We start from the raw sequence: 26,234 nt of genomic DNA, 5'->3' as shown, positions 1-26,234 counted from the left end.
AGGCAGGCAGCGGGCAGCGGTCAGCTCCTGGCAGGCCAGCCCCACCAGGGAGGAGCATGAGAGACTTCCAGCACCTTGCTTTGTGCTGGGCATTTGGAAGTCTGTCTCTATTGCCCCCCGTGGGTGGCCGTGGGCCTTGCAGCAGGTGATACAGGGTCCCCAGGGAGGCTGGTGCTGGTCCCAGTGGTTGAGTTAGGCCTCCTGTGTGCCCTTTGGTAGTGGCTGACAATGAAGTGCTTGTGGGCCAAGGGGTGCATGGGTTAAGAGCCCAGATGACCCAGGTTCAAATCTGGCCTTACCACTGACAAGCCAGATTACCTTGGGCAAGTCACTTCATCCCCAAGCCTCAGTTTCCTCATCTGTAAAATAGGGACAGTAACATCCCGCCTCATAAGAGTTTGGGTGATGACTGAGTGAGGATGGCTTGCACTCAGCACTGAACCTGGGCCACCCACCAGCTCCCATGTGAGCCGGGGTATTATTATTGTTACGGTTATTGTTGACTCTCCCCAGTGCAGGCCCGGGCAGAGCCCTCCTTCTGGAAGCCTGCCCTGATGCCCTGGGCTCCTACAGCCCTGGGCTCACTCTCCCCTCACGGGTCCTGGCACTTACAAAGGCTGGCCCGCATGTCAGCCACCTTCACCTCCCCAGCCACCCCCAGGCTGTGCGCTTCAGTGGGGCCAAGTCTAGGAGGAATGGAAGCGGTGAATGGAAGCCATCGAAAGATAGCAACGTGGTGCTCCCAGCGTTGTTTGCAGACAGTCCCAGCGGCCCCCCACCCTATGGGGCCAGCACGGTACACCACGAGAGGCTCAGCCTCAGCCCCCACAGCCACTCTGGTCCCCCAGGCCGAGTATCTGGGCTGGCGGGCTTTCTCCTACAGCCCTGCTTGTACGCTTCCTGGGCTGGGGTGCTCACACCTGGCTGCTGACTTCTCATCCTGAGAGGGACTGGGCTTCAGGCCCACCCCCCAACTCACTAGAGGTGTCAGGAGACTAGACCTGCACATGCAGCTCCCCAAGGGGCAGGGGAGAGCCCAGGCCTGGGCAGGGCCAGGTATGGGGTGGGGGTGGGGTGATGGGTGGTGGCCCTCACCATGCGGTACAACTTGTCCTCCAGCTCCTGGTTGATCCTCTGCAGGGCCAGGTAGTTGTTCTGAATCCTGGGACAGGAGGCGATGGGTCACTATCGTGCAGGCCTGGCCCTCCCAAGACCCCCACGGTGGAGCCTCCTGAGCCCACCCCCCATGTTCCACCACACCGAACAGGAAACGTCGGCTAACACTCACTTGGGCGAAGCCTTCCTGGGCCGGGTCAGAGACTGCATTGTCCTCGCCCCTGTGACCTCCCAGAGACCCTCACTCATAGCCAGTCTAACCCCCTCCCCCACCCGGCCCTGCCCAGTACACAGTTCTTATAGGCCTGCTGCAGGTGTGGAGGTGCGATAGCAGGTTAGTGGGGAAGAGAAGCTATGCTGGCTACTTGATGAGCACTCTAAGATAGATACCTTTTTCCCCTAGAGGAGGGGGAAGGTGGGGGCAAGCTTCAGGTGGGAGTCAGGTGGCTTGTGCTTCCACCTCTGCCACATAGTGAGTGTGACAGCGGTGGGGGGCTTGGGGACAGCCTCAAGTCTCTCAGCAGCCTGTGTGTAGGGTTACTGCCCCATCTTGCCAATAGGGAAACCGAGGCTAGATGTACTTAAAGCAGCAAGTGGGAGAGCCAGAGCTGTAACCGAGCCCAAGCTTTGTTCCCACTTGACACTGATGTTCAAAAAGCCAATTCCGACTCCTAGCGACCCCACAGGGTCTCCAAGGCTGTCGTCTTACAGAAGCAGACTGCCTCATCTCTCTCCTGTGGAGCGGCTGGTGGGTTCGAACCGCTGAGCTTTCAGTTAGCAGCCAAGCGCTTAACCACTGCAGCACCAGGGCTCCTTGAAGTGCCAACAGCCCACGGCCAATGCCTCTGGGAGGCAGCGGCTGGGGCCTGTGTGCTGCAGATGTTTAAAATAGGCCGAGCCAGCGGCAAAGGCTGCCTGCATTCCTGCTGAAGGCCGGAAGGTGGGTGGTAAGTTTTAGAATATCCACCTTAAATGTGCAGGAAGAAAGTGGTCTTAGAAAAGTTTGGTTTTTCAAGACAGTAATTGCTCAGCCTCCAGGACACCTCACAGACACATCACTAGCCTCCATGCTGCTCAAGGAAACGGTCCCTAAACACTGCGACTGTTAACACTGTTAGCTCTGTGGATATTAGACCTCTGGGGCTGGATGCCTGCTCTTCCCTCAGGGACCCCAGGGGACAGTGGGAAAAGCAGCCAGATTCATGTTCAAATCCTGGCTTTGCCGCTCTTGGCACTAAGTGGGACTTTGGAGAAGGAGCGTGCGCTCCCCGAGCCTTGGACTCCTAAGGGGCAACAGCTAGGGTGGGAGGCCAAACTCAGCCTAGAAGCTGATCCCTGGGGACTGCACACGGGCCCCGCTCCGTCCCACCTGGGCCACGCCCTGCCTCTTACTTGAGAAGCTTCTCCGTGACTTTCTCTAGCTCCTCCTGTGCGCGCCGCAGCTCGACCTCCAGGTACTGGCGCGTGGAGTCAAACTCGCTCTCCAGCTTCTCCAGCTTGTGCGTCGTGTAGGACAGCCGCTTGCGCAGCTCGCCCTTCTGATCCTGCAACGCGCTGCAACGACACGCGGTGGGGGTCCGGCCGCGGCGCTGAGCGCGGCAACTGAGGCCCGCGGGCCAGCAGGGCCCAGTGTGTTATCCAGGCCGCACCACACACAAGCACACAGACACACTCCCTCCAGGGAGCGCTGGAGACGTCCGGCCGGTGGGGCAGGGACTCAGACCTGAGCCCTCCGGCCCCAGGAATACCCCCCACCCCCACCCCCATTCCCCCACCCCCAGTGTTCCTGTCAGAAGGTAAGACCTCTGGGATCCTGTGGGAGGACTGGCTGGCATAGAAGAAACGACCGGACCCCAGAAACCCGGTGACTGTGTTTCGGGGTGTCAGGAGGTTCCACCAGCTCTCCCTCCCCTGAAAAGCAACCTCGGGTGGCACTTGACACCAAACAGCAAACTTCCGTTGCTCCTTCATAGCCAGGGCGGGGCGCTGGGGCCCTGGAGTGGGCTGTGCCACCCGAGGACCAGGCCTTCTTTCCCGAATTGGCCATGTGCCCCCAGCCGCAGGGCCTAGAAGGCTGTGCCACCTCTCTGGGCCAAGGAGAGGGTGGGCCACTACACCCACTCAACAGGCAGCCTCTGGAAGGATGGTGCAGGCCTCTGAAACAGGGAAACTGAGGCTGCTCACAGCAGAAACTCTGCTGAGCCCTGCGGCCAAGAGCTGCTTCCTTCTAGCAGGGCTGCGGCCCTGGGTGGCCACCTCTTGAGGCTCCACTTCCTCCCACCGAATGGAGGCTCCTTGAGGTGGGGCCCCAAGGACCTGAACTCTGTACGCTCGCTCAGGGGACACAACCCAGCTGAACCCCAGCTCCAAGGGAGATGCAGGGTAAACCATTCTTCTGAGCCTCCCACTATCAAGTCACTTGAACTGAAGTTGTGCTCAGGTCAGGACAGAGGTCAAATATTTGCCCTCAGTCACATGGCTAACTCAGTCAGTCTGGCTCTGACTCTTGAATCCCTTCTGCTACAAGCTGGTGTGACGCTGACATGTGAGTGGACAGGAGGAAAGCAGGAAGAAGCTGGGATGGGCCCCTGGAGTTCTAGGCCCTGGCCACACATTAGAACCCTGGGAGGTGGAGGCCAGGGGCTGGCTGAGCACCACAGAAGGGGCAAAGGGTTGAGTATGTATGTGGTGGGGGGCAGGGGGGCAGTGCTGACTTCTGCTGTACTGTGGAAGAGGACAATGGGGAGGGGGCATCATGGGTCCTGGTGGGCCTCAGGGTCAAGTGGAGTGAAGACTCAAGCTGCTTTTCAGGCTTTGGGGTCATTTGACCCTGCTGACCAGATGCCAGAGCCATAGACTTTGCCTACATGCCTCCACACTATAGAAGCAGCAAAGCCAGGTGGTACAGACGAGCCCAGAGCTAAATCCAGCCCAGCCTCGGGGGGCAGATAGGGGGCTCTGCCAGCACCCAGACCCCCTGCCAGTCCTGGCCATGTGCTCCAAGCTGTCCACTCACTCCAAGCCTTGGCTGCCCCTGGCAAGCGGAGCTGGATGCCCATCTTGCCAAGGCCAGGGGGTTCAACAGCATCGTGCATGGAGCTGGGCTGGGCACAGAGCTGGGCACTGCTCGTGCCTTGAGGACATCACTTGGCCAGGCGCAGCTGGCAGTCAGTGGGGTTGGGGAGGAGAGCAGGCCATTTCCTGGCTCTGAAAGGGGCCCACCAGAGAGCTGCCTGGTAGAGCGGGTGCCCAAGCCCATTGCGGATGCTGGAACGAGCACAACCCCTGGGGAACCACCTTGAGCCATCCCCCTTTTGGATGGTAACTTGGGGTGGGTTTGCTGTGGGACCTGGAGGAGGGAAGTCCTGGGGTATCCCGCTGGAACTGGGACCCCCGGCTTTGCCCATGTGCTGTGTTCTGGGGCAAGGGCCCACCCTCTTGGGCCTGCCAGACCCCAAACCCGAGTAGGGGGATGGTGGCCGTCAGGAGGTGCCCTCCAGGACCAGGGGCCCTGGGCAAGTGTTTCCCCAGCTCTGTAAAGAAACCACGTGGCTACCATGGTATGCACCCAGCAAACCTTGAGTACACATTCTCAGATTCCTGCCCAGATCTATATTTTCAAAAATAAGAATAGCTGCTTGTGTTTTTGAGAACGCCAGAGAAGGGCAGGGTGGGTGCTCCCAAGAGTCAGGCCCCAAAGAGGATGCAGACAGAGGGAGCGGGAACCCTGAGGCAGAGTGCCTGAGGCTGATGCTGCCTGCCTGCCTGCAGCTTTGCCCGGGCTGTGTCCAGCCTCCTCCAGGCAGCTGTCCCTGACTGCCCCACCTCTTCCAGCCTGGCCCCCACTGCCCCCTGCCCCAGATTGCTTCGGCCACAGCCTTTTGTCTCAGTGGAGGTAGGGAGCTCAGAAAGCCCAGGCAGCTGGAAGACCCTAGACGAGGATGCCTTGAGGGTCCCAGAAAGCAGGATGCCACAGTGTGGCCCTAGAAGCCTCACGGGTTCCACAGTATTCACTTGTCCACACACTGCATGCCACTGGGTCTGCGCTGGGGACACCAAACAGATAAGCTACCAGCCAGGAGACAGACAGACAGACAGACAGACAACACAGCATATATGGACCCCGGGCGGCTACGTGTGGGTCCCATGGGCACTCACAGCCACTCACCTGCACCTGCACCTGCCCACCACAACGCAGTTTCTCAGGCCCAGAGCATCGGCCGGTTCTGGCCAGTTTGGCTGGGCCCTGGGGCCTGAGCCCTTCTGGTAACTTGCGCTGGCCCATCCTCTCCACCCGGGGGGCAGGGTGAGGACAGTCACAGAGGGTGCTGTCCATCCACCCACGAAGCCACTGCAGTCTTGCCTCCCCCCAGGACCTCCCGCCCACCATTCCACCTGAGCTGGCACCTACCAGCCTTGATGCATTCTCCTGAGCCCCCCACCCCCAGCTTGCTGCATCCCCTTACCCTCCTCTGCCCATCCGGGGGGCACCCACAGGCTTCTCCCGGCCCCCCACCCCACTCACAGCTCAGACCTGTCCTGGCCCAGAGCTGCCCCTCCTGACACACCCTACCTCTGACATCACTCCACAGAGCACCCCCTCCTCCTAGTCCTTCCTCTCCTCTCTGCCACCCACCCAGCTCTGTGCCCAGTGCCCTACAGCAGTCTCCACCCCACAGAGCCCACTGTCTGCAGGGGACAGACGGTGACAATTGCCCAGATTCGGGTGTAGCAGACAGGACTGGGAGGGGTGGATGAGGGGGAGGGTCGGACAGCTTTGGGGAGGGGACACCCGGCATAGACCTACCTCTGCACAGAGTTGGTTCCACCTGAGCCTCAGTGGTCCCCCTGGCCTTTTCAGACACTGAGCGACGCCCTACCACCCTCCAACATGACCCCCGCTCCAAGTCCTGTACCCCTCCCTGCCTGCTCCCTGCAGGCTCTCCACCTAGGTGCCTGGCTGTGTCCCCCCACCCCGTCCCCTCTCCTCTCAGAGGCAACACAACCCCTCACAGCCCACCAAGGTCACCTCTGGGCTCCCTGTCCCTCATCCTGTGCCTCATGGGGCCTCCTTCCTCTTGCACTCCTTGCCAGCCCTCATGCCCACCCTGGACCCCCCAGCCCTCTCCCCATCACACAGCTCAGGGAGAATCTCTGGGACTAACCTCACGCTTGGCACACATGGGCCCCTCTCAGGTCAAGTCTCCAATGGGGTCTGGACACCCACCGGCCTCTCCACGTGGACAGCCCACAGGCTTCCCCACCTAACATGCCCAACACCCTCCTCTGCCCTCTCACGCCCAGCAGGATGGGCACGGCCACCCCTGGTCCCTGGGCGGAGCCCTCAGGGGTCATAGTGACCCCACCTCGCCCATCAGGGCCTGTTGCCTAGTCCTGGGGGCCCTGGACTGGGCACCCGGGTCTGCGGTCACCTGGGTAGCACCGCCATCCCACCTAGCGCCCCAAGTCTGGCCTGGCCTCAGCCTCAGTTTCCCTGTCTGTAAAGCACGGATGCTCATACCCCTCCCCAAAAGGATGTGGCTTCAAACGCCTGAGGCGGGTCAGGGAAACAGCCCCTTACAGACATACAAGGCTGGGGTGGGAGCCCTTCCTTCTTAGGCACAGTGCCCAGCAGCCACACACCTGGCTCTGGGGGGCTGGGGGCTCCGGGAGCTGGGGGAGCCCTGCTGAGGCTTATGCTCCGCTCCTGTCTTGTGAGGTCACCTGCTTCCATCCCGTCCCTGGTGAGCTAGACCAGGATGGGAACCTAAGCCTACAGCCTGTGTGTGTCGGTTCTGTCTCCCTCCTTGCCTCTGAGAGGCCCCCACAGTGCTGCCCCACCTTAAGGAGCCTTCTCTTCCTCCTCGTCTTCCTCCACCAGCCCCTTGGGTGCCCTCGGGAGGCCCCAGCCCAAGGACCGAGTGGTGGTGGCGGCGGTGATGCACTTCAAGCCCAGGAGAGAGCCTTCCCGCGCTGGGCCTCAGCCTCCCCAGGGAGTTGGACACAGACAGGGAACGGATGTCTGGGGACAGATGCAGAGACACCAAGGAGCCGGGGGAGACAACAGGTATGTTACCTGTCCCAGAGCGAGGGTGAGGACCTGGCCAGCCGGCCCTGCAGTGCGTGGGACTGCCCGAGGCACGAGGGCACCCAGGGGCTGCGCAGCCTGTGGGCAAAGAGGACAGAGCCGCTTAGGCGGGCAGGGCCCCCACTGGCTCACCTGTGCACACCTGTCCACAGACGCAAGACCAAGAGAGGTGGGAGTCCGACCTCTTCTCCCCCAGGAAAATGCCTGTCATCTGCAAGGTGGGGGGGTGGGAGGAACTGGAGGAGGGATTCTAGGCGTGGGCTCCTGCCAGCCCTCACCGTCACTCCACAGGAGGGCCCAGGGGTCTGAGCTCATCCTGGGCACTGAGTCTCACCAGGGACAGAGGCCCCTGGTCCTGGGCCGGCCACTTTTTCAGCCCCTCCTCTTCCACCCACGACTGGCTGGTAAGGCAGTCCAGAGTCCTTCCCCTCTGCAGGGGCTGGCCCCCCACACCCTACTTGGGGTCAGCTGAGAACCTTTCAGTTACAGAACTGGGTCCCCACCTGCCACTGCTCCTTATGCAGGGCTCACTGGCCTCAGGCCCCAGAGGAAAAGTGTGGAGGAACAGAATGGCCCCACTCGATGGGCTGATGTGTGTGGGGAGCTGGGGAGGGGGTCCCTGCAAGCTGCGGGGCTGATGGATGTCAGGGGTTCAGGGACAGAGTCCTTTCATCCTCCCCTGGGTCTGCTCCCCTGTGGCCAGAGTGGGCAGCGTGGACAAGTGGGTGGGTGGGAGAGGCAAACAGGCCCCACGCTGCTGGAGAGCAACAGGATCTGCACCAAAGCCTTCAAAACGGCCCCTAGAGCCCCTCCTCGCTCCCACCCAGGTGCCCAGTCCAGGGCCCTCCTGTCCTGTGTGTGCACAAGGGCCTCAGTGTCTCAAAGAATACTGAGAGGCCCAGGTAGCTGTGCATGTTGAGAAAAAAAGTGGTGTGAACCCACTTTAAAAAATAACTGCTTCCCTGTACCCAAAACAACACAACAAAGCCAAGCCCATTGTAGTTGTGTCCATTGCAACTCATGGCAACCCATGCGTGACAGAGTAGGACTTCTCCACAGGGCTTTCTTAGCTGCAATCTTTACGGAAGCCCATCTCCAGGCCTTTCTTCCGCAGTGCTGCTGGTTGGGTTCCAACCACCAACCTTTCAGTTAGGAGTTCAACACAAACCGTTTTCACCACCCAGGGATCTTGTTTACTGATACCCACAGAAAACAATGGAAGGAGCACAATGGTGATGCTGTTATGCCTGGGAGGGGGGACTCTTGGGTAAGCAAAAAAATTTTCTTTTACACTTTTCTGGATTTGTCATATTTTCTACAGTCAGGACAAAAAAATTGGAAAAATAGTGACCGAGGGTCAAATTTTGATACCAAAAAAAAGTCACCACATGTGTCAATTTGATGGGCTAAGGGGGCAGGAGAGGTCAGGGAGCTCTCTCGGCACCAAGCCATGTGCCAGCTTCTTCACCACGTCTGCGAGCCTCAGTCTCTGCATCTGTAAAATGGGCTCCTTGGCCCGCCTTCCTGAGCTGATCTGCAGAGACGAACAGGTGACTCCGGCATGAGCACAGTGGAGAGAGCTGGCGGGGAGGGGGTCAGGGGCTCGTTCTCTTGGTCAGACTGGACTTTGGAATTCTGTTCTCAGGGTCCACTTTTGGCAGATGACCCCAATTACAGGGATTTTATTCCTGAGCTGGACAGTCTCCTTCCTCCCCTCCTCCCTTGCTGAAGGGACAACTGCCCCTTCTTCCTCTGGATTCTCCCCAAATGTGGCCGCACTCTCAGCCACCCTCCAGGCCTTTATCCTCACTGTTCCCCCCCCACCTGGAAGGTCCTTGCTTCCTGTCTTCGCACCTACAGAGCCTCTCCATTCTTGGGAGGCTCTGCTGAAAAACCACTTCCTCCAGGAAGCCTTCCTGGATTCCCCCTCTCTGAAGATGCCCTCTCTTTCCTCTCTGGGTGTCCTCCCAGGCCACTGTCCGCCCTCTCTCATAATCTTAGCCTACTTCTTCTGCCCAGCAGTCAGGGGGAGATTACAGAAACAGGCAGGTGGTCCTCCCTGGCCCCCCTCTACCTTTCCTGCCAAGCCTTGGCTTTTGCTTGGCACTTGGGACCTGGAAGGACCCAGCCTTGCTGATGGCGGCTCAAACGGGCTCCTTCATGGGAGCAGGGAACTCTCCCCTCAAGGGTCAAGCTGGAGCCGCAGGGTCCCCACCCACTGTCACACAGGCTGCCTGGAGCCCTGGCCTTGGATGTTTGGCCCTCCTGCTCCCCCGTGGGACTTGTGGCCCAGGAGGAGACCCTTTCCTGCTCTGGGCTGTGCTGGGGACATGACCACATGGAGCTCAGGGTCCAGAGGGTTCATGGTGCTACTGGGAAGATGGACCTGGCAGGGAGCAGCCTGGAGGCCTCGGTGGAGCGTGCTCCCAAGACACTGACAGTCTTCTGGTCAGTCAGGAGCCTGAGGGCCATGGCGGCGGCCCCACGGGTACAGCTGGGACTTGTCCCGGCTGTACTCAGGTGCTGGGCCTCGAGCTCAGGCTCCAGCAACGCCAAATTGCTTGTCACTCTCCGCAGGCTGTGGCGGTTTCTCATCTCCATCCGTAACTTTGTCCCCATGTCCCCTCTGCCGGGAGCTCATGCTCCCTCCCCTTCCAGGTTAACTCCTCCCACCCAGGGTGGAGCGGGGGTAAACCCGGCATCCCCAGGGGTCTGTGCCTGCTCCCCTCACCAAGGAGCATCCCCAGGGCTGAGGCGCTGTCCTGTGTGTGGCTGAGTGCCGAGGGGGTTGCCCTGCTCCCACGCTCACTCCCTGTACTCCAATCTCCCCCAGCAGCAGGACCATGTCCCACTCTGGTCCAAACTCTCACATGACTCCTTGCTAGACAGAGACCAAACCCCAGATTCTCTGCCAGAGCCCTGGTCCTAGGCCACACGTCCTCCAGGGATCCGCTCCAGACTCTGTGGCCTTCTACAGGGCAGGAGTCACCTTGAAACTTCTTCCCACCTCCAGGCCTTTGTCCTTGCTGCGCCCTCGGTGGGGACAGTCTCCCCCAGGCCAGCTCTTCCTTCTCTTCTGGGCCCCTGCCTGAGCGTCCCCCCTCAGACGGCCTTCCTCTCCCCACTCTGCCCTAGTCCAGAACCCCGCAGTGATCTGCCTGCTGGCTGATCCCATGTCCATGTCCTCCAGCCCCACCATGTCAGGCGCAGAGCTCGGCCCCGGCAATGCTGTCAGATACACATGGCAGAGTCACTGGTGGATTGAGGGTGATGTGGGCTCCAGATTGCAAGGTTGGATGCATTTTTATACCCCGGGCCTAGTTTGGGGCTGGACACATGGGTGTGGCCAGCTACCCTCAAGGCCTCCTCCTCCCCTGCGATGCCTGCCCACCTGTGCTTATGTGGGTAGGTGCGTTCCTGGGGACAGAGAATCCTGCTGCTCCGGTGCCTCCAGCCAAAGAGTCAGTGCCGATGCCCGCTAACAGAGACCAGAGTCTGGCTCCCAGAGCGCCCCCCACCTGTGGCTCCCTGCGTCCACAGTGGCTCTGGGAGAAGGTGTTTGCCCAGAGCAACTCAGACCCAGCCAGATCCTTTCCCTGCTGATCCCTCGCATGGCTCCTTGGGGCAGTCTACGTCAGACAAACTCTTGGGCACCCGTGTGGGCCCGGGAGGGGCCTGCAGACCACCTGCACACACCTCTGGCAGCATACCTGCCAGGCCAGCCCACACCTGTGCCCCCTGCAGGAGGATCTGTCCCACGGGAGGCTCTGGGGACTAGCTTGTAGGAAGCAAGGGCTGGGTGGACAGAGACCCCAATATACCCCTGTGCCCACAGCCACTTCTCTTCTACCTGTCTCCGAAGAGCCTTTGTTTCCTTTGACTATTACCCTGGAGGAGCCCTGGTAGTGCAGTGGTTAAGAGCTTGGCTGCTAACCAAAAGGTTGGTGGTTCGATTCCACCAGCCACTCTTTGGAAACTCCATGGGGCAGTTTACTCTGTTCTGTAGGGGCACTATGAATCGGAATCAACTTGATGGCAATGTGTTTATGGGTTACCCCGGTGGTGCAAATGGTCAACATGCTAACTGAAAAGTTCAAGGTTCAAACCCCCCCACAAATGCTTCGGAAGAAAGGGCTGGCAATCTACTTTACAAAAAATCAGCCACAGAAAACCCTGTGGAGCATAGTTCTATCCTGATGCACATGGGGTCACCAAGAATCGGAATGGACTCAACAACAACTGGGTTTTTGTTGCCTCTGCCGATTCTACTCTCTGCATCTCCCACAGGAAGCCCACTCAAGACCTCTCCTGACTGCCCGCCCTGCTCCAGACACCCACAAACGTCTCAGCAGCCACCTTGTAAGGGAGGAGTGCACCCTGCCCCCACTTTACAGATGAGGAAACCAAGGCTCACAGCAGTCAGGGAACGGGGCCCGCCTGAGGTCACAGGGCCTGAGTGGGGTTCTACTCCGGGCTGACGGTTCTCCCCTCATCTCGAGATGACAGATTTGAGGGGACTCGTAGCATCCCACAGAGCAGGGTGATGGACTCGGAACCTTTCACCCAGGGTGGCTGTGTGTCCTTGGATCTCTGGGAAGCTCAGAGGTTGGAGGTCAGACCATGGACAGTTTGAAAGAAGAAGAGGCTGAGGGCCCAAGAGGAGAAGTGGCCTGAGCAAAGTCAAGGGAAGGCGGGGGCAGGCGGGGCCCAGATCAGACCTGACGGGATGCTGAGGCTCGGCTCTGATTCTCCAGGGCTCTGTGCCCTCTGTCTCATGGCAAACCCCATGAAGGTACCACAGGTCTCTGATGATGTAGCCGCCCAGGGTCGAGGCCTGAGGGGCCCTGGAGTCCAGCTGGACAGCCCACTCCTTGCTTCCTGGTGGGTTCCTGTGCTTCTCCTTCTGAGGAAAATAGTTTCGGTGCCCAGCTTACACAGCTCTGCAGCTCAGACACCCCCACCCTGCCCCCTGGATCACCTTTCAGCTGACCTTTACGGCAACCACACCAGCTGACATCACCTGCTTGCAGATGGGGACTCTGAACGCTGCCACCACAGCTGCCAGGCTGCCAGGATGTGTGCATGTGTACACGTGTGTGGGCATACCTGTGCTTTGTGCATGTGCGTGCAGGTGCGTGTGTGCTTGTGTATGTGTGTGCGTGCACGTGCATGTGTGTTCGTGTGTGTGTGCATACAAGGGGAGGAGACTGTTGCAGTGCCTACCTGGGGGATCACAACCAGGAAGGAAGGCCTGGCAAGGGAGTGAGCTTCTGCCAGGATGACCCCTGTAAGGGACTGAAGAATATCCCCCCAAATTCATGTCCACCCAAAACCGCTGAACGTGACCTTATTTGGAAAGGAGTTTCTGCAGGTGTGGTTAGTTAAGGTGAGGCCGTGCTAGAGTAGAGTGAGCCCTGGTCCAGTGACTGCTGTCCCCATGAGACGAGGGAAGGACACAGCCACACAGGGAAGAAGGCAGGGGCCACCAAGGCAGAGATGGCACTGATGCGGCTATAAGCCAAGGAGCACCGGGGGTCGCTGGAAGCCTCTAGAAACGGAGAGGCAGGGAACAGATTCTCCCTCAGCCTCCTAAAGGGAAACACCCCCGCCACATCTGGCCTCCAGAACACAGAGCGAGTAAGTCTCTGTGTTTCCAGCCGCCCGGTGTGTGCTGCTTGGTTACAGCAGCTGTGTAACACCCCTGCAGCGCCCGCCGGTTCAGCGGCTCCTCAAACAGACCCCGGCCCCACCACCAACCAAGGGTCACCCAGGGTCCCAGCTCTGCCCCATCCGCTGCCCCTCCCTGTGACCCCCCTGGCTCCTGGAGGCAGGGATGGGGGTGGAGGGACGGCCATGGTGGGCTCCCTGCTGCCCAGAGACAGGAGTCGGGAGGTGCTGTGGGAAGCATTTACATCTCACCTCATCTTATCAGGTGGCTGCAGCCCTGTTCCTGCTGCCCCCTCTCCACCAAGTTGGCACAGTGTGCTGGGGAACCCTTGGCAGGTAGGCAGACTGAGGAGTTTCCAGAGCTGGGGCAAAGCCAGGCACCCTGGGCAGGTGGATGGGGCAGAGGCCTCTGGACCTCTGTACATGCTGCTCAGAACATCCCCTTCCCTGTTCTTTGGGTCACTATCCACCTCCTCCAGGAAGCCCTCCCTGATCTCACTGGGCCAGGAGCCCTCTTCTCTATCCCACCACTGACTCCCTGTCCTGCCCTGACGCTGCAGTGTGTTCTCCTTGGGCACAGGGGCTGCATCTGCTTTTCCTCCCTGGGGTCCCAGTGCCTGGTGCAAGCCTGGGCTGGCAGCAGGGCTTGCTGGCCATGTGCTGGAGGGCCCCATGGCCGCTGGGATACCTGGTCTCAGGAGATTGTGGCCGGCTCGGAGTTTCCGGTAGCCCTTTCAGTAATGGCTTGCTGGGTGGAGTGGGAGAAGCCTGGGAACTCTGGCTTCCGGAGAGGAAAAGAGATAAGCAGCAAGGCTTTGGGGGTCTGAGGAGGGTGGATGGGGGTAGGGTAGCCCAAGACAGTGGACCACTGTCCCAATGCATCCATCCATGTCCACTCTCCACAGGTTACACCCCATCACTCACTGGTACTCATCAAACCTAGATCTTAGACAAAGATCTTAGTCACATCATGTGACGAGTCAAGGCAGGCCAAACCCAGGCCTCTCGACCCCCAGTTTGGGGTTCTGTTGACTTCTTCTAACCATAAGTGCCTATAGAAAGGAGATGGACAGATGGAACATTGGCTTCTGGAGTCCAGGGCTGGGAGAGAGGGCTATCGAGAGCAGGGAACGTGAGGCCCAAGCACCAACCTGGCACCAACACTTGCTGAAAGAATGGGTGGGGGAGCCAAAGGGGCAGGAGTTGTCCTTGGATTGGTGCCCATGGTGGAGGCCTATGGTGCCTAGGAATGGGTGAGGGGGAAGTCAAGACCCACTGCTCCAAGCCCAGCTCCTAGACCCACTATGGATGTCCCTCTGTGCAATCACCAGTGACCGACCACATCATAATCCCACTTCCGACACCTAACTCTCTACCCACTGCCTCCTCTCCTTCCAGCTCCCTCCCTCCAATGCCGCTTCAACTTCTCACAGGCCCTGACCAGCCTTGTCCTCACCGCTGGCAATCATTACATCACTCCCTTGCATGACTCCTCTCCCCCCCACCCCCCATTGCTCGTCTCTGTCTTTATTGTCCTAATGGGGCTAACCCTGCCCTGGTTTGGGCAACTCCCCATCCGCTCGGGACCTCTACCCACATAAAGGACAACAGGAAAACACACACCCACCAGGCCTTCCTTTGGGCCCCTTCAGACCTGGAGCAGACCTGGGAATCTTACTACATTTCCTCATTGGCTCCCCCCCACCATCTACCCTGGAAAACAATTTCACACCTTCGCCTTTCTGCTCAACCTCCTAACACCTCCTCTCCATCCTTACGCACAGCTGACGACCTCGCTTCCTCTTCCGTTGGGAAAAATGAAGCAATCAGAAGAGAACTGCCACAGATGCCACGACCACAACTACCCATCCACTAGCATCAGCCCCAACACTCGGTGCCACCTGTTACTACAGACAACTGGGTGCTCCTGGCCCTGGACCCGCCCCACTTGCCTGCTCAGGCATGGCTCCCAAGAGTCTTTCCCTCCTCCAAATCACCAATTTCTCTGTCTCTTCTGGATCATTCTCTTGAGAACACAAACATGCAGCTATTTTTCCCATATTGAGAAAGCCCTCTTGGCCTTGGGTGCCTCTATCTACTGCCCGGTTCTCTGGCCCCAGGCCCCTCCATCCTGCCTGACCAATGCCCACCACCTTCCTGTCCCCTCCACCTCACTGAACCTGCTTCTACTAAACCCAGTGGCTCCTTATCAGTCCTCACCCAACCTGAGCCCTCAGCAGCCAGTGACTGAGCTGATCCCTCATCCTCCTGCAAACACCATCCTCACCTGGCTTCCCTGACACCACTGCTGGCTCTCCTCCCCTCCTTGGCTGCCCCTTCTCAGCCTTCTGTATGGGTGCTCCTCTCTCCCTGGCCTAATATCAGCATGTCCTGGGGTTCAGGCCTCCAGCCTCCCCCCTTCCCTGAGTGTACTCACCCATGGCGACCCTGCCAACAACAGAGCTGCAAATACCACCTCTCTGCAGAGAACCCACCTTCACATCTTTGGCCTGACCTCCAGAAGGACAGCTGCAGGTCCGTGGACTGCCCCTGCCTAGACAGGCAGCAGGGACCTGCAGCTCCCAGCTGAAGTCCTGACTGCCCCACCCCAAATTGCTCCTACCACAGCCCTCCTGTTATGGATTGAAATGTGTCCCCCCAAAATATGTACTGGAATCCTGTTGTCTACAGAAGCAGAACCCCTGAATCAATCATGCAAGCCAGGCCTCTGTGGGCATGGCATGAAGGCGGGAACCTAGGCGCCTCGAGGAGATATGGGGGCTGAAGGACAGGCTCCTGCTGGGCCTGCCAGCTCTAGCAAGCCCCAACACGGGTCGTCCAGCTAACTGTGAATTTCAGAGGGACAGTGAGAGTGTTAGTGTAAGTCCCTAATATTGCGTGGGACATACTTGCACTGAACAATCACAGCTGTTAATTGGAAATTCAGGTTTTCCTGGATGTCCTGGGCTTCACCCAGCAGCTCGGGTGAGAGGGCGGGTGGTTGTGGGGGGTCCCCTGGCCTAGAAGAGGTGGGTCAGTGGTGGCAAGTAGAAAAACAGGGCTGGGATGGGCCCTGCAGAGGCCTGGCCATCGGTCAGGGCCAAGCCGGAGGTGGGTGCATCCTAGACAGGGCCAGGCATCGGGGACATGGGTGTGGCCGGAGCCCAGGGACAGAGGAGGAGCAGCGGGCAGAAGACCCCAAATGCCAGGGCCAAGCATCTGGCCTTCTCCCAAGGATACAGTGGGCTCAAGGGAGTTCTGCAGTGGGAAGGCCGACAGTGAGCTTGGGAGGAGCACAAGCAACCAGGAGCAGGGAGCCCTTGAAGATGCTGGGGCAGCAGAGGCCAGGAGAACCACGCCGTGACCCCAGGCTCCCCCACCCAGCCTTCTCTGTCCAGCAGCCCACCCAGCTCTCCCATCTGTCTACCCCTCGAGATGGGGGCATGTGGGGCGTGGCCCTGGAACCCTACACCCCACCGCCCATAACTGCAAGCCTGCTCAGAGCTCAAGGGGCATTCCCAGGGAGAATGAATGACCACAGGGTGGGCCACACAGCCGATGACAAGCTCCCCATAGGGCCCCCATTGACCCTTCCAGCACCTGCTATTCTCCTGGAGCCAGGTGAGGTGGCTGTGGCTTGGGGTCTCAATGATCAGCTTCACCACCGGCCACCAAGGGACCACTAGCCTGACCACGCCACTGGGCGCTGCAAACCGACATGGGCTAGTGCATTAACTGGGCTGGTAGGAGAGCCTGTTTTCTGCAATTCTGAGGGTGGTAAGGCTCCCTGGGGCCAGGGGATTCTGCTGGGTCATCGTAGGACACCAGGCACCCCTTCCTGAGCCTGCTCTACGCCCCGTGGCTACTCTGGGCTGCCTACTCGGCCTGGCCTCCCCCTTTCCCTCGGCCCTAGAGGGAGGCAGTCTTGGAGGAAAAGCTTCCTGACAATGGTGGAGTTCAGCCAGTGGACCAGCGGGAAGCCCTTGGTTTCCCCACCTGTAACCAACACCTAAAGGTGCAGTTGACGCCATTGTGGCCTCCTTCTGGAAGCCTCTCCATGGGCTCACCCCTATTCAATCACCCACTGGGACCTACTGCACACCATCTAGACCTCGTCCAGGGCCTAGAGCCACCATTCCAAAGGTCCCCGGGCCCTGTCTTCATCCCTCAGCCAGACACCAAGACACAGAGGTACAACCGCCACCCCCTACCCCCCGCGAGGGCACCCCCCCAGGTCGTGGGGCGTGGGAAGTGGGAGGCTGAGGAGCCGAGAAGACCTGGTCACAGCTCCTGCTGCATTCGCCCAACAAATACCGTGAATGTCCCCAAGCCAAGTAGCCCTGGTGGCTCAGGCGATAAGAGCAAGACCCACATAAAAGGTCATAAAGACGGAACTCTTTACTGACCCCTTTTCACACTGATTTGAGGTCTGTCACTAAGAGGGCAGAGTGAGAAGCCACCCTGCGTGCTGTAACAGGAAGGAGCCCTGGTAGCACAGTGGTTAAGTGCCTGGCTGCCAACTGAGAGGCTGGTCGTTTGAACCCACCAGCCGCTCCTTGGGAGAGATACGTGGCAGTCTGCTTCAGTAAACATTACAGCCTTGGAAACCCTATGGGGTAGTCTACTCTGTCCCACATGGTCGCTATGAGAAGAACTCAATGCTAACAGATTTTTTATGGGTCCCCAAGCCTGTGCTACCTCCACCTTCCCTGACCAGACACCTCAAGGTCATCTTTGCTGCCCCCAGCTCCTGACTGCCTCGTGCCCACTCTCACTGGGTGATGGTCCCAGAGCCTCAGCAGGCCCATCTGGGGTGCCATACTCCATGTTAATGCATTTACCCCTCGGGAAAGCCTCCCCCTGGAGTATGTGGTTAAGAAGGGAGAGTTGCTGGGTTTTGAATCCCTGGTCTGCCACTTACTGGCTATGTGGCCTCGGGCAACTTTCTGAGCCTCTCTGGTTCTCAGTTTCCACATCTGTAAAATGAACCTAATAATAGTTCCTACCTTAGAGGGTCATAAAGAGAGAAACTGTCATGCAGAGGGTCCTTTTATAATGCCCTGACCCTCAAAGACAGAAATCAAGGTGAGGCAGTCATTCACACCTTAGCGAGAATTAGCCTATGAGACTTCCTCCACTAGGATCAGGTTTAGAGGTAGGGGTAGAGAGTCTTGAAGGACACACTTGGTGCCGGGCTAAGTCTACTGGGTAGGAGGTGGGGCAGAAAAGAATAGAGACAGAGAGTAGAGGGCCTGGGGGGAGGGGACAGGGAAACTCAACAACAGGCCTGGAGGCCTCAGCTGGGCCCAAGTCGGTGGCTAACCTGAAATCTCTGCCCCCAAGAACCTCGTCTTGGGTCAGCAGGTCCCAGATCACAATGCCATTTGGCCCCTGGGCCCCAGTGACCACCTACTGCATGCCTGCTCTGCCCAGAGAACTGGCCCTCGGGCTGGAGGCTGGCTGACTCTTGGGAGCACCTCTAGCACAGGCCCTGGTTCAGAGCAGGTGCACAGCAGAAGACCAGTGCACCCCAAGCCTGCTTCTTCCTGCAGCCCCCCTATCTCGGGATGGCACCCCAACTTTTCAGTGGCTCAGGAGTCACCCGTGACTCTTCCCTTCCCCTCACCCCCAACATTCCACCCAGTGCAGACCCCGTTAGCTCTGCTCTCCAGCATCTGACCACCAGGGCTCACCTGCACAGCCACCTCCCTGGGCTGAGCCACCACCTTCTGGCGTGGGACCAGGGATCCCAACTTTGCCCTCCCCCGCTGCACTGCAGGTGGGGTTCCTCCCTATATGACAGGGAAGGAACCAACTGTTCAGCCGAGGCTCAATAACAGAAGGGGCTCGCCCAACGCCATGCAGCAAAGTGGCCGTAGCAGGAATCAAGGCAGAAGCGATGCTGGGGGACAGTCCACTCCAGGAGGAATTGGAGGGTGGGGGTGAGGGCCAGCAAAGAAGAGGGTTCTGGAAGTAGTGACCTTTGGGGATAAGTCAACCCTGTGAGGGGCCGTGCTGGGCGGCAGAGTTTGTGGTCACTCTACCATGACTGTTCCAAGGTCGATGTCCAGAGGGATCAATGCTCACCCCCCATCTCACTGCACGCCTCAGCAGCCCGGGCCAAGGGAGGTTTCGGGGTCCAGGGAGGGGCCAAGAGGTTCATGGAGCCTGTCACTAGCAAGCAGGGGCAGGGAAGGGCTGAAGGAGGGGAGAAGGTGCAGCTCTGGACTCTGAGCAGTGGGACTCAGCAGCACCTATCAAACACCAGGCAAGTTTTTCCAGCAGGTGGAGGCGGGAGGCTGAGCATGGGCAAGGGGAGGGGCAGGGGGCAGGGTGCTCAGGTTAGGCCAGACCCCGGGCAGCCAGGCCATCACTTGGCATGGGAGCGGATCCACTGTGTGCACCTGGGCTCTCTGAGCCCTGCTGTGTGCCAGCCCTGCTAGGCTCTGCCATGCGGCTCCCATCTGGGACAGGGAAGAAGGACGGAGGACACTCTGAGCCCCACCGACCTCATTTATCTCCCTGGACACACCCTGTTTCCCTCCCAGCCTTGGCACCTCCTGGAAGACTCACCTGTCTGTCCTCCTGGAAAACTCCTAATCATCCTTCAAGCTTCTGCTCAGGAGTCACTGCTTCCAGGAAGCCCTCCCTGATCCCCCAGGCCAGTGTCCCCGACTTGTGATCCCAAAGCACTGTGGGTAGACCCCATTGTCCCGGTCCCACCAGACGGCCTGATTGCTGATGGGTCTGTGCCCTGTTCTGGGGGCAGGCCTGGCCTCATTGTGTCTCCACCCCAGCACAGGGCCGGGCACACAGGCAAAGCAAGTCTGCTTGGGGACACGGGGCAAGACGGCCACGAGAGCCACAGAGAAAAGTGACAGCGGAGGACAAAGAGCAGTTTGTCAGATAGGTGGGTGGGGGCAGGGCTTCTAGGAAGAGGAACCTGTATCCGCAAAGGCAGACGCTGCATGGGGCAGGGGGAGGGGCAGGAGGCGAGGCCTGGGCACAGGACTGCTCCCCGAGCCTCCCGGGACGCTTCGCTGGGACCTCAATGCATTTTCTCTTGCCTGCGGATGCTATGAGTCAGAATTCACTTGACGGCAGTGAGTTCGGTTTTTTTGGGGGGAGGGGGGCGGCGGGGGGCGGGGACACCTGGTACCCTGCAGTGAACCTCTGCCTGGAAGCAGACCAGGCACTTCCACTGCAGTAGCTCATGGAGTCCTCCAGACAGCCCTGCAGGGTGGGGGTGTTAGAATCCCCACTTCAAAGATGTGGAAACTGAGGCCCGGAGAGGTTCAGTACTTTGCCCAGAGACTGGGTGTGCTGGTTCCCAAGCCCTGTGACCTTCCCAACTTCACCTCCATCTCTGGGCCCCTTTGGACCTGGGCCCTGACGCTACATGCAAGACGGAGGCCCCCCGGGGCAGCCCCACCTGGCCCGGAGGGAATGATCTGGAAAGACCCTGGAGGCAGCTCTGAGAGCACTCCTGGAGAGCAAGAGGAGGGCAGACCCGGGCCCCACACATGCGGAAGGCTACACTGAGCCCTGACCCTCATGGGACACCCCCACCCCCCCACCAGCTCTAGAATTTTGCCTTGGCTGAAAGGCCACACGGCCCAGTGCAGCCACGGCCAATGGCCTTAGCCTGTTCGGCAAAGCCACGCCTACCCACTGGTTTGTCATTTTCCATGCCCGCGACCCTAACCAGGCTGGACCATGTCTGTCCCCAGTGCCCGGCACACCAAGATGGGTGCTCAAGAGCCTTGGCTGGGCGCAGGGAATGAGGGAAAGGGAATCGCAGGGGGAGCCCCAGGCTGGCCCCCATAAATGCTACCTTTTCTCAAGTCCTGGCTGAGTTAAGCAGTAACCCTCCCAGCCCAGCCCAGGTGAGGGTGCTGGTGAGTGACAGCTACTGTGGGCGCCAAGGAGGGGCCAGGGGCCTGGGGTCGGCCTGAGCTCCTTTGTGTGACCACAGCCCCTTGGGGCCTCATCACCCCTCTGTGTGGGCCCACCTGTCCCCAGGCTCCCACCTGGGCACTCCCAGGTAACCCATCCACCGGCAGATGGAAGCACCTGGTCCATCTCCCCTGGACCCCGGTATCTGATTTGGACCAGCTGGGCTCTGCTGGGTCCCTGCCCCTCGGGGGATGGGAGCACCTGGTACCCAGAGTCTTCCCCAAGGGTGCCCCTGCCAGCCTTGGGAGGGGAGGAGGAGGAGGATGGAGAGAGAGGGCAAGAGACCCCTTAGGCTCGGAAACCGAGTTGAAAGCCAGTGGCGGAGCCCGGCCTGCTGCCCACACAACGCCTCAGCTCGAATCCGGAAGGAAAACGCAGGAGAGGTGTTCCCAAAGTGGGGGGGTCAGGGTGGTGAGGGCAAGCCACGGAGGAAGTGGTGAATATTCAAATCGGCATATCCCATGCCTGCAGGGTAGGGAGCAGGGTAGGGAGCAGGTCACCAAGGCTCAAAGTTTAGCACCCGGAGGGGGGCCGGGGGCAACACTCCCTAGACACACGGTCGCGGGATTCCCCCAAAATGGCTCCAGGACGCGACTGCCTTGGCCAGCCGCGAGGACTCCATCCTCCTCCCCTCGCCCGCACGAGGCGGAAACTTAACAGCTCAAACCAGGCAACTGTCAGCTAGGGGTAGGGGGACACCCCGTGCCGGGAGCCGGTGCATAACCGCGGGAGCGGAAACTCGGGGGTCCCGGGGATACTCGGAGCGCAGGGCAGGGGGCCGAGGACCGCGGAGGCAGGCGTGCGGCCGGGCCCTCCGCGGTGTCGTCCCTCCCTGCCGCCACGGCCCCGAGCGCCGGGCCGCGCCGAGGGGCCCCGAGCGCCGGGCCGCGCCGAGGGGCCCCAAACGCCGGGCCGCGCCGAGGGGCCCCGAGAGCCGGGCCGAGCCGAGGGGCCCCAAACGCCGGGCCGCGCCGAGGGGCCCCGAGAGCCGGGCCGCTCCGAGGGGCCCCGAGAGCAGGGCCGCGCCGAGGGGCCCCGCGCGGGGTCCCCATTGTTTCGCAGCGCACTCAGGCGCCGTACCCATGCCCCCGCCGGGCAGCCCCACACGGTGACCGCGTCCGGGCGATGGCCGGGTCAAGCCCCCACCCCCCGCTACCCCATGCCTGCCCCGACCCCGCTCTGCGCGGACGCCCCGCTCACCTGAGTTTCTCCATGTCTGCGGCAGAGGCCTGCGAGGAAGCAAACGGGGGGGGGGGGGTCAGGCAGGAAAGCTCTCGGCGGGCGGAGCCCGCACCGCGGGCACAACGGGCGCGGCGCGGCGGGGACCCCGCGGGGCTCGGCAGTGGGAAGCCGGCCCCGCGCCCCCGCTCCCGCCCCAGCCCCCGTGCCTCAGTGGCCGCCCCGGCCGCCGCAGAGTAACAGGTGACCCGCCCCGCCGCCCGCTCGGGTTCCGAGTTTACGCCCCCCAGGGCGCGGGGCAGCACGGCCCGGGGCGAACCCGGCCTGGCACGGAGTAGGGGACCGGTCGGCCCGTTAACTCGCCCGTAACTGCGGCTCCCTGCCCGCCCGTTAAGCCCTCCGGCCCCGCACTCCCTCTTGGAGGAAGGCGAGCCCGGCATCGCAAAAGCTCCGACTTGCACGCAGAATGTTCGAATCCGGGAATTGGGGGTCATAGCCGGATTGCAGAAGCTGACACTCACACGAGCCGAGGGTGATGGTATTTGGAAGCTCGACTCTGGGAATCTTGAGCCCGAGCGCCGGATCCCACAGTTGGGACTCTGCTGCACTGGATCGGGGGTTCCGGGCCTGGCCGCCCCTCCCGAGCCCGGGGGATTAACCCTAGCGCGCCCGGTGCGCCAGCGGGGCTCCCTGCCTGGCTTGCGCAGACCCGCCAACGAGTGGCTTGGAGACCCTCCCCGCCCAACCTGCGCAGCCAGCAGCCCCTCCGCCTGCCCAGAGCGGGGACCCAACCGCCTCCTTAACTCTTCGGGCGCCGCGAACGGTGGGGACCGAGAGCGGCCCGGACGGGATGGCACTTCCTGCGCGGAGCGGGGGGCGCGGGGCGGGCTCTCCGTCACCAGTAGAGGCCGCTCCCTGGGGCTTCCCCTGTCTCTCCTTGAGGTGGCTAGCATAAAAGAGGGACGGGGGGCTGAGCCTAAGGACCACGCGACACACCTGGGAAGACTGATGACTGCCCATCCCGGCCCCTCACCGCGCGCCGCCGCCGCCTCCGCCGGGAGCGCGCTCCGCTCGGGTCCGGGCCCCACGCCGCCTCCCCCACCACCCCACCAAGCGAGGGCGCAGCCCGGGCCGCCGGCACCGAGCTGGGAGGCCGGTCTGGGGCCTCAGCCAGGCCGGGCCATCAACTCCCCGTGTGCTCGGCAGGCCTCCCCCCGGAGGCCCCTGGCCTCAGTTTCCCCATCTGAAAGCTGGGGGGAGGGAGAGGCGCCCTTTTCCCCTTCAGCTCTGTCAGGCTGGGCAGAGGGAAGGATGGGGGAAGTAACTCCAAGGTAAGGGCTCCCTGAGGGGCCTGGACACTCTAAAAGTTGTCTGAGCCTTGGGCCTGGGCCTTTCTAGTTAACTTCCTCTCCAAGATAAACAGTTTTCCAGGAAGGGTTTGCCACCCTGCCAACCCCCCAGCTCCCCCAGGCCCACCTTTCCTGAGTCCCCATCACAGCGCTCATAACACAGATCCCAGCATACAGCAGGTGCTCAATAAATGCAGACAGTGCATGCCTGGATCCTACAGCATTGTGTTGATATTTTTTCCGGCCTTCCCTCCTTACATGAGTTTGGAGGGGGCAGGAGCCCTATCCTTTCACAAGGCACCACCAGCACCCAGCAGGCCTGGTCTCTGAGCTCAGAGCCCAGGTCGGGAGGTACCCCATTCCAGAGCGTCAAACCTGAACCAGGTTCAAACAACTCTAAAAGGGCCAAGAATTTAGTCACTGGCCCTCGTTCTTCACTTGTTTCATTTCATCTCTGTCCCAGTTCTGGGCTCAGTCCTGTGGTGTAAAGACTCAGCAAATGCGGGGAGCCCTGCTCTCCAGGGCTAATGGTTGATAAATGAAGCCCCCCGCTAAGTCCAGGAGCCCACCCTCAGCAGACTGGCAACAGTAATAACAACATCCACTACCCCTGACACACAGTTCTGCCAACGAGCAGCCACCCCATTCTACAGATCAGGAAAGCAGGGCTCAGAGAAGGGTGGGCTTGCCAGAGAAGCCTGGACCCTGTTCCTTGGAGGCCTTTCCACCCAAAGGTGGGGGCACCCCCCATGTGTCTCCCGTTGTCTCCATCACTCACAGTCAATGACCCGCCAGGAGTTTGTCTAAAATTAATAAGAATGTATTAAAGTTTAATTTTTAAAATTCAGCATCAATTATTTACACCGCATGCTTCAGCTCTTCTAAAACAAAGCCGGGAGGGCCTGCCTGGGGATTTCCTCATCCGGAAGGGGCTCTGGGAGAGGCTGCTGAGCTGTCCTGGTGGCTGGGTGGGCAGGGCAGAAGGTGGGCGGGTAGTCCTGGTGCCTCAGCAGGGCCTGCCTTTCACCCAGCTATTCCAAACCGGGAAGCCAGGACTCCTCACATTCTCCCTGATCCAGTGCCTGTGGGGTAAGCATTGCTCTCACTCTTAAAGGCCTCCTCCTCCATGCAGCCCTCCATGGAGACCAAGTGGTTTTGATGGGCTGAGGCCCCCACACGCTCAACCTGACCCCCACACCAGATGTACCCTCCCTGGACAGAGCCTGGGTCTTCCCAGCTCTGTGCCCCAGGCCAACCCAACACCTCATCTGGGGGCAGAGAGGTCATGCCACAAAGCTCTGGATGCCTGTTTGATAAGCAGTCATTGCTGTGTGGTCAGGGATCCGGGAGCGCCCCGAGGCTGGCCTGCCAGGGGAGGTGTTGTGCTGGGGTCTTGGTGATGGGCCAGAGCCCTGGGTTCAAGTCCAGACACTGCCATTTACTAACCACAGGATGCGGGGCTGTTCCAGTGCCCTATTTATGGATGAGCAAACTGAGGCCAGAGCATGAAATGTCATGCTCAAAGTCACAAGGTGAGCCCAGGCCTGCCCAATGCAGGGATGAGCAGAGGAGAACCAGGGCGTTGCCTGGGCCTGGGTTGGGGACAGCTGGGATGGTGCCTTCCTGAGATGGGGGAGCATGGGGGACCTCAGTGTGAGGGGCCCTCTCCAAGTCTTCACCCTGAAATGACAGGGCGGCCCTCCAGGGACCTGCACGCAAGTGGGCTTCCAGCACCTCCTGACACAGGTGGGAGCCAGCTGGGCCCTATGAGTGCTCTCAGAGGGACAGGCCCATCCCTGCCCCAACGCTGTCCCTCCAGTCCACTTCTCTTCCCACAATGCACCTCTGACCCTGTCACTGTCTGCCCTAAATGTCCCCTTGTCCCCCTGACCACAGACCAGAGGGGGCATCTGTGGCTCTCAACAACGAACCAGCCCAGTGGCACTTTTACTTCCTAACCCCTCTCCACACGACTTCACCCCAGCCCACCTTGACTCCGCCCCTGCCTCCCGCAGCCCACCTGGCACCCGTCTGTGTCTTTGCCATGCTAACCCTCATGCCATCCCTGCGCAGCCCCTGAGGGAGCCCCCCCCCAGCCCCCAGCCCCACACACCCCCTTCCGCTCCTTTTCTCATTCCCTGCAGGCCTCTGAGCTCCAGGAGGACAGCCTGGGTCAGAAACAGCGACTCCACTTGTGGGGCTTCCCCTGCAGCCTTCAACCCAGTCGCAGACTCCAATTCCAATTCCTCCTCACCGTGACCCTGCAGGTGGGTCTTACTACCCCCATTTTACAGAAGCAAAAAAGAGGCTCTGAGAGGCAGCCTCACCATTTGCATATGGTACTGTGCAACCAAAGGGTTGCAACCGAAGGGTCGGCAGTCCGAATCCGCCAGGCGCTCCTTGGAAACTCTATGGGGCAGTTCTACTCTGTCCTATAGGGTCACTATGAGTCGGAATCCACTCGAGGGCACTGGGTTTTGGCTACTGTGGAGACTGGGGGCCAGGGCTCCCATCAGCTTCCCACAGCTGCTTCCTTCCCAGTGGCACCTGGCTCAGTGCCTGGAGCATAGTAGGTACTCCCAAGTGGTGACGGAGGGAGGTGACTCTGTGCCACCGGTGAGGCCCCCATCGACCCCCTCTTGCCAGATCTGGCGGCATCTCTGGTCCCAAGACCACCAAGTTCATTGCTGCCTCGGGGCCTTTGCACAGGTTGTGCCCTCTGCCTGGGATGCTCGGCCGCAGATCTCTGCAAGTCTGGCCCCTTCCATGGGTCCTGGCCTTGGGGCATCTCCCCTGAGCACCCTAGCACTCCAGCACCCCATCTCAAGTAGCTTCTTCTGCACGACTTTTATCCCACCTTTGTCTCCTACTAAGCCCAA

The 26,234-nt window shown here is 60.4% G+C and overlaps 1 protein-coding gene across 1 annotated transcript in view; it reads right to left on the bottom strand.

Moving 5' to 3' along the window:
- Window positions 1–22,861, bottom strand: part of BEGAIN (brain enriched guanylate kinase associated) — a 28,405-nt gene extending 5,544 nt beyond the window's left edge. The window contains exons 1-5 of the mRNA XM_049898974.1: window positions 22,528–22,861; window positions 22,028–22,056; window positions 7,193–7,282; window positions 2,509–2,670; window positions 1,096–1,162 (exon numbers count right to left, since the gene is read on the bottom strand). Of these exons, the coding sequence (XP_049754931.1) occupies window positions 1,096–1,162; window positions 2,509–2,670; window positions 7,193–7,282; window positions 22,028–22,041 (333 nt within the window). The 5' untranslated portion in view covers window positions 22,042–22,056; window positions 22,528–22,861. The remainder of the gene's footprint in view (window positions 1–1,095; window positions 1,163–2,508; window positions 2,671–7,192; window positions 7,283–22,027; window positions 22,057–22,527) is intronic.
- Between the last annotated feature and the right edge of the window lie 3,373 nt (window positions 22,862–26,234).

The sequence above is a fragment of the Elephas maximus genome, chromosome 10 (genome assembly GCF_024166365.1).
Source record: "Elephas maximus indicus isolate mEleMax1 chromosome 10, mEleMax1 primary haplotype, whole genome shotgun sequence".
Classification (NCBI taxonomy): domain Eukaryota; kingdom Metazoa; phylum Chordata; class Mammalia; order Proboscidea; family Elephantidae; genus Elephas; species Elephas maximus.
The sequence above is the reverse complement of the archived record's forward strand: the minus strand, read 5'-3'. Positions and strand labels throughout refer to the sequence as shown.